This window comes from Apostichopus japonicus, chromosome 22 (assembly GCF_037975245.1).
Source record: "Apostichopus japonicus isolate 1M-3 chromosome 22, ASM3797524v1, whole genome shotgun sequence".
In the NCBI taxonomy this organism is placed as follows: Eukaryota; Metazoa; Echinodermata; class Holothuroidea; order Aspidochirotida; family Stichopodidae; genus Apostichopus; species Apostichopus japonicus.
In genome coordinates, this window is record NC_092582.1 from 14,193,782 (window position 1) to 14,207,177 (window position 13,396).

The window sequence follows — 13,396 nt, forward strand, 5'->3', positions numbered from 1 at the left end:
TAGCTAGGCCTAACATTAGGCTATGCAGCCCTAATATGCGTGCATCAATTGGGTGACTTTGTAGTATTGAACTGACTCTGGTGGACAACGTTAGTAGTTGTGAGAAGTACACACTCAAACGACGAGATGCAGTTCAAAATAAATTGTTATATCCAATGTGTTTGTCCTCTTTGTGTTGTTCTTATTATTTAACCTCAATTTAACAGTAGAGGTTATGGAGAAAATCTTTTCAAACACAATGATCACAGTTCGTGTTCAAAAAATGAACGTTAAAACTTGAAAGGTACATTGCGCAATCCACAATACCATACGACATGTACAGTCGCAGGGGGGGGGGCTCTGAGTTTAACAACTAAGATGCAACAAGTAACATTAGATCAATCACGGGGGGGCTCTGAGTTTAACAACTAAGACGCAACAAGTAACATTAGAACAATCACGGGGGGGGCTCTGAGTTTAACAACTAAGATGCAACAAGTAACATCAGAACAATCACAGTCCATTGTTCACAAGACACACCTGGCATCAGGCTTGAGCAAGGAAAATTAAAGGAGTAAAAATGTTGCATACATGGGTGGAAATTACAGATGTTGCTGTTGGGACAATTCTTCTTGTACGCTAATAGATTTTATTTTCTTTGTAAGTTTCCTTTAAACATTTCTTCTTATCAGTTTTCAGACAAGGCGTCTCTTAGTTGGTTTTTCGTTTACGTTGATGAACACATGTTTCCAACTTAAACGTTAACAATTTATTTTCTTTACCGATCTAATCCCGCTTTTGCCAGCGATATTTTTCAACTTGTACTTGAAAGTGTAGACGGTAAATTCTCTTCAATCCTTGAAGAGAAATTTATTTTACCGCCAAGATACCACCCGCGAACATGGCTAGAGCCTCGTGCAATTTGGTACATTCGAACACTTTGTCAGCCACTACTGAATGAATATATTGGACCAATCACATTGTAAAGTTTTTTTTTTACGATATCCAATTGGTCATAATGGGGTTTACGCTCGGCCCTCATCTCCGAAAATATAACATATAATATAACATGACCGTGATATTTTTTTCTGAACACGAATTTGCACTTCGTGAAGTACAGTAAACACAAGACAAACGATACGTGTACGGTGTACGTGATGTTTACACTTTAAGAAAAAAATTCACTAACATTTCTTTTCGACATATTTACTTCAGTTTAGTTAACGTGGGTTATAAAATGAGAGTCATGAAGGCAGTAACATTTCTTGAATGTATTCTCCTTATTTTTAACCCTTCACTGCGAATGAACAGACTTGAACCCGCTGTTGGTAAAGCTTCAAAAATACGCATCTTAGCGATCGAGATTTGGATGTTTTCAATACAATTCGGGAGGGAAAAAAAACCGGTTTTTGAGCCAGATTTGGTTTTTTGCTACAGAAAAACCGGTTTTAAGTTTTCACGAAACCGTGCAAGCTTAGTTTGAAATAACTGAAGGAAAGTAGGTGATATTATAGCTAATGACCTCATAATTGGAAAAGTCAGTTGAACAGATTATTCTCACATTTTGTGGAGCAAACAAATGTTTATCAATACCTGATAAATAGCAAATTTGAAAGTTGTCTGATGCATTGTTGTAGTGGCCAGAGTTTCCTTGTCATAAAGGTATATATATATCTGGGAAGTAATATACCTTTTTTTTTGTTATTTCATTGTTGAGGATCTACTCAACTGTTAGGTGGTGAACAGTGGTTAGGCTATCCCTAAGTACTTTGGATTGAAAGTTGTATTATGTATTAGATTATAATCAAGACCAAAACCAAACCAATCTTGATGGTCTAAATGTTCATTTTTTGCCCCATTGCATTGTCAACAACAATCACACAATCATGACAAAGTATACATTTTCATCCACATTTTGTCCCCATCACAGAGATTGAACAATATGAAAAATCCAAATATCAACAACGAACATTTTCAAAAATGTTACTCATTTCACGCGCAGGCAAGCGTCTTGCCCTCAACATTTACTATTCACAGAAGACTATGTACACATGTTTGCTCATTAGAATCTAGCGAAGTAATTATGTCAACTCTAAATCTATTTGTGTAATGTATCCTTTGAACGGATTTGCTCCGCTACCAAAATATTATTTGAGAGAGTCCCGAAGTGGTTAAGTCTGCGATAAGCATCATGTCATGAGAGTAGGGCATGGTGATTCCATGAAGTGTGTAGTCTAGCATATGGTCTAGTTACAAAAGGGAGAAGCCAATAGACCAAGATTTGTCACAGCATATTGATCATATTATTTTTAAATTAATTCTGATTTGTCTTCTCAGCTTTCAACCATGACAGCAGCAGTGACATCAATGCCAGGGAATGTGCAACAAGACAAGTCTCTGACATTAACAAAAGAAGGTAAAATCACTCCAAGATTTGAGTTACTAAATTTACGGTATTAAAATTAAAGTCACCACAACCAATGGTCAGGTTGCCTACATGGTATCATTCTCCATAAAATTGTCCAATTTGACATACTGTACATACTAAATTGTGAAATTAAGTTATGTAGTCTCTATCTTCCCTGTAGAAATTGTCACTAGCTTAGCCCTACCCCCACTGGATAGCTGACATGTGGCCATTCATAGCACGTTCATATTTTCCTATCGTGGCATAATGAGAGCATAAAGTTTTTGACACTTGTGAACAAGCTTCTTTACTCACTAGTAAACAATTTTTGTATGCTGATCTTGGAAGGCATAGAGGGGTCTAAATTTGCATCAATTTTATCCAATTTTTACAATAGTTACATGTCTTGCAATAATTGTACTCTGACATCCAAGCCACAAAAAAAAAAACAGATCCTGTTTGATAATATACCGGTAAAAGGAGGTTCTCCCATCGCTTTTCATCACTTTTCCTCGGGCAGATTGATATGTAAATTCGATATAGAATATGCCACCTTATACTTCACGTCATAAACGATGTGACGAGACCATACTTTGCATAACAACCTTCTTCGAGAGATTTTTTGCTACGTCTTGTAATCACATTCATTCTTCATCTGCCTTTGGAACTGACATCAGTTTCTCTCTCACGTCTTCCTCAAAAAAGGTTTTCAGGACGATGCTGCTCTGTTGCCAAGTCTTAGGGCCAGTCACAATAAGGTCGACAAAACTAAACCTCTTCCAACCTCGCTGCAGAGCGAATTCATTCCAGAAGACATACTGTCGGCTCTGACTCAGTTACCCGGTCCAAGTGTGAAGGAGAAGCTCAGTACACCATCCAGATTAAGAAATGGAGCACATCAAGGAAAGGTAATGATAGCTTTGAGATACTTACTACAGCTTAGGTAACTGTAAGGTTTGCTATCAACTTGAATACAGCCAGAGGCTTGGTCACTATCGGTTTGGTTTATGTTCACTGCGCCCTTTCCAAGATCAAAGAGATCCCTAATATTTGGTTTGAAAGAGATTCGTCTTGTAACGTGACTCAAAATGAACAACATTTCGGACAAGCTTTGGTTATTTAATTATAATAATGGATCCGTATTACCAGTGATATTTTATTAACATGCTAATTATTTAAAATGATATTAAAATTTATTTCGGTATTTGTGATTCTTCATTGGAATTTGCACGACACCAAGGCAAACTGTCGGATAGTTTAGTCGTATGTTGTGGTCGATGGACGGGCGAGGTGCACGGGGTGAGAGACAAATTTAAAGATATAGTATCATCAAGTATAAAGCAGTTTTTTAACCGGGGATGAAAAATGTCATTTATAGACCTGTGTTTGAATTGCTTCATGTTGATCCTTTATCTACGTAACTGTCTTTGTCCCTTTCACTGTGAATACTACAGGCTATTGTTATGGTAAGGGTGCATATGACACCCACATGACCTTACATACAGGAAAATCTGACATTGAAAGCCAACTGTTTCGATTTGATATTTTTTTTTACAGGGAAAGAACAAAACTCCTTCAGCAAATCTCTGGCACTTCCCACATCAACGCAAGAAATTCCAGCATCTTACAGATCAGCCTGTGTCCTTGAAAGGAGCAGGAAGGTATTGTCTTTTAAAATAGTAATGACAGACTCATTTCAATAGTATCCAGTGGCATAGCAAGGAGCAACCTGGCCCTGGTGCAGATATAGAAATGGGCCACCAAAGAAGAATCCACACTCACCCAAGCCCGACCATCGTTTAGGCTTGGGTGAGAAGTTTTGTAATATGGTACCTGTAGATGCCCAGATAAGGCACTTTAAGGATTTCTCTGTTGAGGACAGAGTTTTGTTTCAATCCTATTTGGTGGGTATCGGGAGAGAAAAAAACTTGAGAACTCTACTGAACAGTAATTAAGTCATAAGGGTAAAACATGAATAAAATCTTCCAGTTAAAAAACTTTTTTCTGTCAATTAGTTGTCATATTTTACGGTGGTAGCCCGGGCCCCAAGAGTTGCACAGGCCTAGTTATGCCACTGGTTGTATCCAACAATTAAAACTATGTGAAATTTATTATTGTTACTATGCTTTTAACATGGATGTCGTTTCCCATTCCTTATTATTCTCATTACTGTTCTCATTTTTATTTTCTTAATGCAATCTTTAATTTTGCAGAGACATATCATTCCTATACGATGTTGCTTTGGTTGAACCACCCTTGGCCAAGCCTAATACCAGAGATCCCAGCACTGTCAGAATCAAAGATAGAAGCAAAGAAGAGGTAATCATCCTTTTCTGGGAAGTTGTTTGATTTTTTTTTTTATTAAATAAATATTAGATGCCCTTTAATGTTTCTATTCACATAGGTAACTGAGAGGTAGGTTGGAGGGAGGGTGGGGTGGGGGTGGGGGTGGGTGGGGGAGTTATCCATTCAATTATTTCTGTATCATATCCAACCTGACCCCAACCAGTAGACATAAATAACATACATTCCTATTGGAGGTTTTTGGGGCACCATAGTTCTACAGGTGAGAAAAGCAATTGCAAAAATACCCCCAAGGCAGTTATAGCAAATGTTGCCAGTAAAAATTATTCTTCATTTTGAAGTGTACACTGATCACTGGCTAGCTAGTAGGTACCCTAGCAGGATCATCTCCAATCTGATTCATACCCCATAAAACTTGATTGGTTTTTGTAATATGTCCTCTCTGTAGCCCATGGCTGTCTCGGAGACGCTCATCCCATCAGAATATCACATTGTCAAGTCAAAGGGAGTGCAACAACTTGAGTTCCAAGAAGAGTAAGTATCCAACGAAGACACAAAATTGTATGATTCTTATATTAAAGATATCAAAGGGGAAAAATATAAGTTGTAGTAATTATTTAGCATTACTTGGTGGTAGGTAATATTGATATATGTTATTCGACGCTATGAAATGTAAAACACAAAGACTTTGTTGACTTGAATGGGTTGGTTAGAGATGTCAAATGAGTTGATCTCTCCAAAAAATTCTCTGCATTTGCTGTCAAATTTTGCATGAAGTTGATTGGATTGTTGTAAGCCTAAAATTAGATGCATCTCAGTCATGTGCAGTTGAGAGTTCGCATACCTCAAGCTAGTCTGTAGGTTCTTGTTCAAATCCTGCGCTAATTGACCAACCCGGCATATCAGTCCCTCCCCCCCCCCCTTCCCCATTCCCATTATTTAGAGGCAGCAACCTCAGCACATTGTCAAAACTAGCAGCAAGCACCTTCGCCCGATTTCTCAAAGTTTTTGAAAATAAATTTGACTCTGCAAAACTTTGCACTATTCATGTTTTGTTTTTACCTTGCCTTATCTTAAAGACAGAATGTTAACTATTTCATTGTTGTGATGTTTTCTCCCTTTTTTTCCTTTCATTTCTGGAAATGTATTTTGCATTCTCTTGTACCTGTTATTAAAAAGAGTCATAATATTTTTACCCTTTTTTACAGTAAATACACGACCAACCTGGTGGATGATGAAATGAACCTAGTTAAATTTCCTTCCATGTGAGTAGATTCATTGCCAAGTTAATTTATTCTAGTTGTGATGTAATCTTGTTAAAATTCACAGCATCAGCATGTAATGGGGATGTGACATTGTTCTGACAGTATACAGTAAAAATGATAAGAAGAAGAAGAAGGAAAAAGTATGATTTTATGATGTAGTATAATCAATCAATCTTGTTAATCATTAGCCTGTTTCGCTAAACGATATCACAAATGAATGGGTTTTAGGTGTAGATGCCCTGTAATTGGACCAAGCAAACTTATCCGGGGCTCAGATTTAACGGTCGTCCGGGACGACCAAAAATCACGTCGGATAATCTAAAACACTGCTTAGGTTGTCCGACAGACTACTAGCATTTGCCGTAAGTGTTCAACACTTCGAACAAAACTCGGAAAACCCCTATTCTTTAAAGTCAAAATCTGCCCCAAAATAGTGATTGTATCTTGTTGGTATCCCCCCTCCCCCATTCATATTAGGAACAACGTAAGAAATAAATCACATTTTGGTATGTTCCGTAATGAGGGGAAAATCCTACACTTTAGCTGTATCCCCACCCCTTTGCATTGCTAACTTGCAGTTAACACGATTTGTTATTAGTAAAGACAATGTGGGTACTGTTCATATGCACTAATAGTTCAACGTTAACTATCGTATACTTTGTACACTACAGACCCTTGCTTTCTACATTAAGGCCGCATGCATGTAAGACAAGCTAGCTGGAGTAAAACGTGTATGCAGTGCTATAAGGAACGCACAATACTTGGTTATAGTGACCCCTGACAAACTTTGCTTGTCAGCAACGGAAGCCTTTAGTGATACAGTATGTCTATAGTTTGAACAAAAAAGTCAAGGACCAAAGCTGTAACTAGTATACAACAATAAAATTATTGTCAAAGCTGACTAGTTACCATAGTTACAAGTAGTTGCATTTAAACAACAGCCATTGTGTTCATTCAGCACTATTGATGCAAGAATGTTGGCAGACAATGGTATTTGAAACCACCATTGTACTGTTTTTAACATGAAAATCTCTCTGATGGAAGTGTTGTTACCTCTGTACTTGCGGTTGATTTTTACGATTTTTTTGTTTTCAAACAAGTTCAATCATCTTTACAAAGGGTTGGAATTTTGATGCTTTAGAGAAGAAGTTGTGGTTTTATGAAAAGAAAGAAAGATATTCATTCAAAAAAATTGTTTGTTCTGTTTTTCATAGGCCTAGCTCTGAGTGTGTGTACTCAGGGTTTCCCCCAAAATGTTTGCCGGACGGAAGCAATTTGAAGGTTTTGTTGCATCCCTGGCTAAGAGATTGCGTCCCAGAGTGTTGGAAAATCACAGGACGTATGTAACTGACATAACAGTCCCTGAGCATATATTAAGTAACTTTAGTGCACACAATATGTGCAATGAACCACGTCAAGAATCTCCAGTAGTATTTTTTGGTGCTTTCATTGGACAACCAAGAAATCCTTTGGAAAAACCAAATATGAAGGCAAGGTTGTCCGAAGGACAACCTTAAAAATTTTCCTAAAAATGAGCCCTGTTATCAATCAATTTCTTCATTTTATCTATTACTTTTTATTCATTTTATTTCCTACCAGGAAACCAACAAGTAGGTATGAAGTGTTACAGCTACAAGAAGCATTGGAAGCTATTCTTGAAAAAGCTGGTGTGAAAGATGAGGAAGTCGAGGTCAAAGGTCCTACACAGATGCACAACCTCCTGGAACTCATCAAGAAAGAACAAAACATTTATAACATAGTTTTCCATGAGCTCATTCGACAGGTCAGTGAGCTCTAAAAATTGCCGTCTGTGTTGTTAAAACTAAACCTATTCTTTTCCCCTTCATTTCAATATCCCCTATTATTACCACAAATGGTGTAGGACTCAAATTTCAGATATAATGTAGGTTGGATGAGGGCGGGGGGAGGGCAGGGGTGGGAGAGGCATAATACAACATGAATAGAATCTTCTTTTGCCTCGAGTAAAAGAATTATGAAGTTACTGTCAAAGACGTATTTCTTATGTTAGATCAAACTGTGGAATACAGGAATGACAGGTCCAATCTTGACTGTTGTGGTTCTTGCCAAATATTTCATACATGCTCCATGGTCTCAATCTAAGTGGAAAGTTTATTGCAAATGCTTCTTCTTTATTTCACTCCAAAATAGCATAATCCTTAATTAATTTATTTATATATATCTGTATTTTTTTATATTTCTTTCCCAAATAGACTACGGTGGAGTGTTCAGAGAGAGGAGAGCTTTTATCCAGAGTCAGAGAACTTTACAATCATCTCTTGGACAAAGTACCCCGTCAGATTAAAAGGTATCATCATTTTTTTGAGTTGTTGAACATTCAGAAACGGGCAAAAGCTTATTTTCTCATATATCAAGTTGGTTTTGACCAACTCTGGTAATTGTTTAGAATGTTTCCTACCACTGACCTATGTACACATGACATTCCCCAAATTTCTTCATTACATCTGTGATTTTGATAACGTTATGTTTAAAACACCCAAGTTATGTCTATGTATGTGCTGTATGTCTTAAAAAGTTTGCTGAAGTATTATATAAAACAAAGAAGTAATAAGCAGTTTCATGAACAGTACACCTTCTGGAAATGAAATGTTAGGTTAGATATTATGATAAACATGCCTGCATGCTGTACCAGTACCTCCCATCAGCATAAAGGATGCTCCCTGGACACATATATGCAAATTACAATATGCAAATTTAATATGCAAATGACAGAAATCTGATATTTAACATAAACAGGTCTTTGCCAGTGAAGAACTGCATCATCAGTCCTATGGAATCAAGTATCTATCCATCTTGTGTGGAGTAGCCAGTGTTTACACTGAGTTCCCCAGCCATTGTGACAATGATAGTCATGTTGAGCTATCACGCTCATTTGTGGAGAACAGGGTCAACCTTGGGTGCTGTTTCATTTACCATGAATACTCAGAGCAACCAAAATGTCTAGGTATTGATTAATTTATTAATATTCATTATTTAATTGCTGTCATATCTTCCTGTCTTAATCCAAATATTAGCCTTCACCAAGAAGTTATGGCACAGAGAGCCCTTGATAGGAGGCTCACAGAAGAATTATTCAGGTTTAAGAGTTCAATCGCAGAGCTCACCAAGTAAGTACTTCTCTGTTTAATTCGTGGTTAATTCTTGTTTTTTTTTTTAAATTATTTTGAGCATCTATAATATATATATTTTAATATGTATCCTGTCTTTGATGTCCGCATTTTGTGTCAGTGAGACGCGAGGGCATAAGACGTCTGTATGTAAACTGGAGATGCTGTTATTTTTAGTGGGATTTTATAATGATAAATGAGGTTAATGTCGCAGCATATTTAATAACTTAAACACGTTCACCCCATTTTTTGTTCCTTTGCAAAGACAGGCGTCTCCAGAGGATTTTGCTTGAAAAAAAAAAGAAAAAAAAAACATTTAGAATCTGCTTGACAAATATCAACAATAAGCACAAGTGTCGAGTTTAAGATTTCGATTTGCCCAAAAAAGTGAAAGTTGAAAGTGAAATGGTCATCCAGGAAGACAAGAATAAGAATAATCACTCTTTCATTTCTTGTCATTATTTTGTCTAAATGTCCTCTGGATCATGGTACATTGGGAGGATCAAATTGAAAAAACCCATTATTTCCAACCACGAATATTTTGTAGAACTGTGAAACTGTGTGCCATCACTGGGGTGGATGTGCCTGAATAAAACGTTGAAAACGTTTTCAAATTACAAACACTCACTTTGTGGAGATGGGTACTCAGGTGACCTTTGACATCTTGTCCACTGCTATTTGATAACAGTAATTCATAAAAGCTTTCATTGTTATAACTTGACGTTTTCCGCTTTTGTCTTCAGTGAGTTGTCTGATGTAAAGGAACATGATAAAGTGGTTACATCCCAAGCACAACAAGCTCAGCAACAGGTGAGAAAAGGAATATGCTCTTTCTTATAAAGGGCTTATAAATTATTGCCTATCTCACTTTACTCAATTTGCAATAAATAAATATGTAATTAGTATATAACTAAATAAAAAAGTGCTTCAGAGATCCTAAATACCATTTTGTTTGATAGAGAGAAAAACCCTTTTCTCATGGACAAAAGAATACTCATTTTGTAGATACAAATTTCATCAAATTAATAAATCCAAGGCAGAAGTGGATCAGAATTAGATCATTTTCTGTTTTGAGTATACCATTACATGCACCTCTCGATTAACAGAGACTTGAACGCTTCAATATGAAAGTTTTCAAATGTCAGCTGGACTGGTACAGACGCGTAGCGAGGAATTTGCCAAGGGAGGGGCGAACCTGTAGGCAAATTATCAGAGCCGTAGATTCGGCATTGGAAACTATCTAAGCGTAGCGCCACCATGGGTTGGCCCGAAGCGTACAAGAAAATTTTGGCCGAAAATGCCTCCCAGATCGCTGGAAATGGCACTTCCAAGGCCTTGCAAGTTGTATCTAAGCATTTTCTATTTTGAAATTACTAGCGATATCATAAAAACATACAAAAAAATATGTACAAGGGGGGGCAGTCGCCCCCCCCTTGGCTACGAGCCTGGAGGTTTTACACTTTTTTTAATAGACCACAATGTCAGCAGATCCTTACTTCAACAGGGAAACAGACTGATGCAGTTATGGACAAAGGTCTGTTTCGGACATCCGCTATTAATATTTGTTTTGGTTCATACATATTGAAATGTACCCCATTGATTAAAAATGGCTTTGCAATGTCTTAATTGTTTCTGTAAAAATACATTAATTGACGTAATTAAATATGCACATTTGATATAACTTTTTATTTATTTATTGATGCTTCAAGGGGTTGTGATTTTCTTGGTATGGAGAGCTAAAATTTGAAATGTGAGCTTCTTGAGGTTGAGAAGAACAATTTGGATAATGGAATGGTTGATGTTTGTGTTAACATTTTTGGGTCTTCTTGACTAGGAGTAGTTCTTCCCAACATCATTGACAAGTTAATGAACCCTTTCCCTTGAGTACTTAAGTAACACCCTAACTTAAGTAACACAGTAACTTAAGTAACTCAGTGTGAGAACAATGCAAAGGAAACAGATCCATATGTTAGTTCACAGCGTCTGTCAACTTAAACTGAGGTCCTGTTTGTACATTAAACATGATTATCAAAATTTCATTCAAGGCAATCATACTCTTTAATGAATTGTTATGGAATAGCAAAAACAAACAAAGAAATTAGAAATCACACCTTCAAATGAGGTACATTGTTTTGAAAGTTGGTTTGGAAATTAAAACACAAATAGCAGAAAAGAAATTAACAGTCATCACAAGATGTTTTTTTTTTTCCTTTTCTTCTTAAGCTTGCCAAAGCCCTAGCAGAATCAGAGAAGAACTCAAGGTATGTGTGTATGAAACAATATAAGGAGACAAAGCAGGGTTGGATCCAGAATTTTAATGAGGATGAGATGTGGCCCTGGGGTTGATGTAGGGGGGGTGGGGGTATGTTTGGCTCTTTCGAAGGAGAAATAATATCTTTTGAAATGAAAATGTGCATTCTGAGATAAACATGAAAATGTTATGCTAATAACCACAGTACTTCTAATTGTTCTTGCTATGGGGTTAAAAGGGGGGGGGGGTGTTACTGTTTTAATACGTTAGTTAATATAAGGTTACTAGTCATCCCCTATTTACAAATACCTGTTACCTTGCCAGTTTGATGTCTGATGTGTAATAAAGCAAATCACTTAAAGAAAACAAAAGTCCTAAGAGCAAGCCCAGTGTGTTTGCTTTCCAAGGTATTTTGAGTTCAAAGGTCATAAAGGCTTTGATTATATCACTTGACCCAACCAGAAACTATGACCGTGCACAAGTAGTTGGAACTGTAAAAATGATCTTTTTCTTGTGATTTCTGTGTGTTTTGCTGTATTGATGAAAAGGTATTAGTACATGCTCTTATACTTCATCCACAACAGCCTTCTGAATGAATACCATGAACTGTACGAACTGCAGCGTAGGAGGTTGGAGTCTCACGTTACAAACCTAGCCATTGAACGAGAACAGTGGAGCAATGCCGCATACTCTTTAGCTCTCAAGGTTTGTCTTCAATCTTTCTTTCTTTCTTGCTTGCTTGCTTACTTTTTTAATTTTTTATATCAAAATTAATGATTTCCAGTTGCAACTGGTTGTTGTAAATTTTTCAGGTACTATGAAATATAATTTGTGTTCAAGGCCTGAAATAAAACAGAATGATACAAGAATGTTCACGGTTGCTAAGACGGGTCACCCTTGACTGGACTCAATCGATTGTGAATATTTTCAGATACCTCCACAATGTTTATTATATTGTAAGATGCTTCTACAGCCTATCAAGTGTTTAAGATGTATTACAGTATTAAGAAGCGGTGAATTGTTTGAAATTATATATCCTGGTGACAGACAATGTGCCACAGATGGCAATCTGCTCTCAGAGATTTGAATATTCATGAAGCAACGAGCATAGAAGAAAACAGCAGTATCATTGAGGAAAGCACTGCAATTTCACCATGCTGTATTCTCACCAGTGAATTGATTTTGTCCTGCAAACTCAAGCATTAAGCTTTGCAGGGGTGGGCAAGGAGTGTTTGTGTGTGTGGAGAGGGGGGAGGGGAGGTGTCGTGGGCTGGGCGCAGGGAGTATGAGAAGGGTTCCTTCTATTACTTCCTCTGTTAGGAATACACTAAGAATAAAGGCTAAAACACAACTCGATAATTTCTTCATCAGGTAACGGAAGCAAATTCGTTATCCACTGCCAGAAGACTCCACGTCAGCGAGAAAGCTTGGTGCAAACTCGCCAATCACTTCACGGTCGTTCTCAGCGATAGGGACACCGAACAGCTGTCCCACCTGCAGGGATTCATCGCCAGGCATCGGGAACTCATCATCCGGTTCGACGAGGTCCTGCTAGAGGACGACCAGAAGTCTCACGAGAGGCTGATCCAGGTGAAACTAGGAGTGGAGAAGTGGATGGAACACTTTGAGGGTTCTATTGTGTGAGTATATATATATATATTACAGTACACATGCAACAGTATACTGACAAGAATTTGATGGAGAAATTTAATAAGTATTTGAATCATGTTATTGGTAATTGACACTGTGTCTGTAACCATTGAAATTTTAACATTTACAAACCGAGGGCATGATTTTTAGATCCGCATGCTATGAAAATTATCTTCTCTCTTCAATGACTGTTAACCTATCCTTGTCGCTTACCTGATCTTATGAAACTTAGACTTAAGTTCTGCAAACGATTTTTATGAGTTTGTGTGAGTACAGGCCATCTTTTTCATGTACACACAAATTGTCCCTAGAGCTACATAGAACAATAACAAAATATGAAGGGTTTTTGTTTTATTACCAAATGTATAGTTGGACTGAGTTCCTTTAAACGTCT

General features: G+C 37.2%; 1 protein-coding gene across 2 annotated transcripts in view; it reads left to right on the forward strand.

The window, feature by feature from the left end:
- Window positions 1-13,396, forward strand: part of LOC139963398 (axonemal dynein light chain domain-containing protein 1-like) — a 33,887-nt gene that overhangs the window by 1,320 nt on the left and 19,171 nt on the right. For both annotated transcript variants that reach the window (XM_071964118.1, XM_071964119.1), the window contains exons 2-14: window positions 2,317-2,395; window positions 3,092-3,294; window positions 3,944-4,047; window positions 4,600-4,705; window positions 5,139-5,224; window positions 5,899-5,955; window positions 7,555-7,738; window positions 8,187-8,281; window positions 9,009-9,101; window positions 9,845-9,911; window positions 11,325-11,362; window positions 11,937-12,057; window positions 12,724-12,992. In XM_071964118.1, coding sequence (XP_071820219.1) covers window positions 2,326-2,395; window positions 3,092-3,294; window positions 3,944-4,047; window positions 4,600-4,705; window positions 5,139-5,224; window positions 5,899-5,955; window positions 7,555-7,738; window positions 8,187-8,281; window positions 9,009-9,101; window positions 9,845-9,911; window positions 11,325-11,362; window positions 11,937-12,057; window positions 12,724-12,992 — 1,493 coding nt within the window. In that variant the 5' untranslated portion in view covers window positions 2,317-2,325. The remainder of the gene's footprint in view (window positions 1-2,316; window positions 2,396-3,091; window positions 3,295-3,943; window positions 4,048-4,599; window positions 4,706-5,138; window positions 5,225-5,898; window positions 5,956-7,554; window positions 7,739-8,186; window positions 8,282-9,008; window positions 9,102-9,844; window positions 9,912-11,324; window positions 11,363-11,936; window positions 12,058-12,723; window positions 12,993-13,396) is intronic.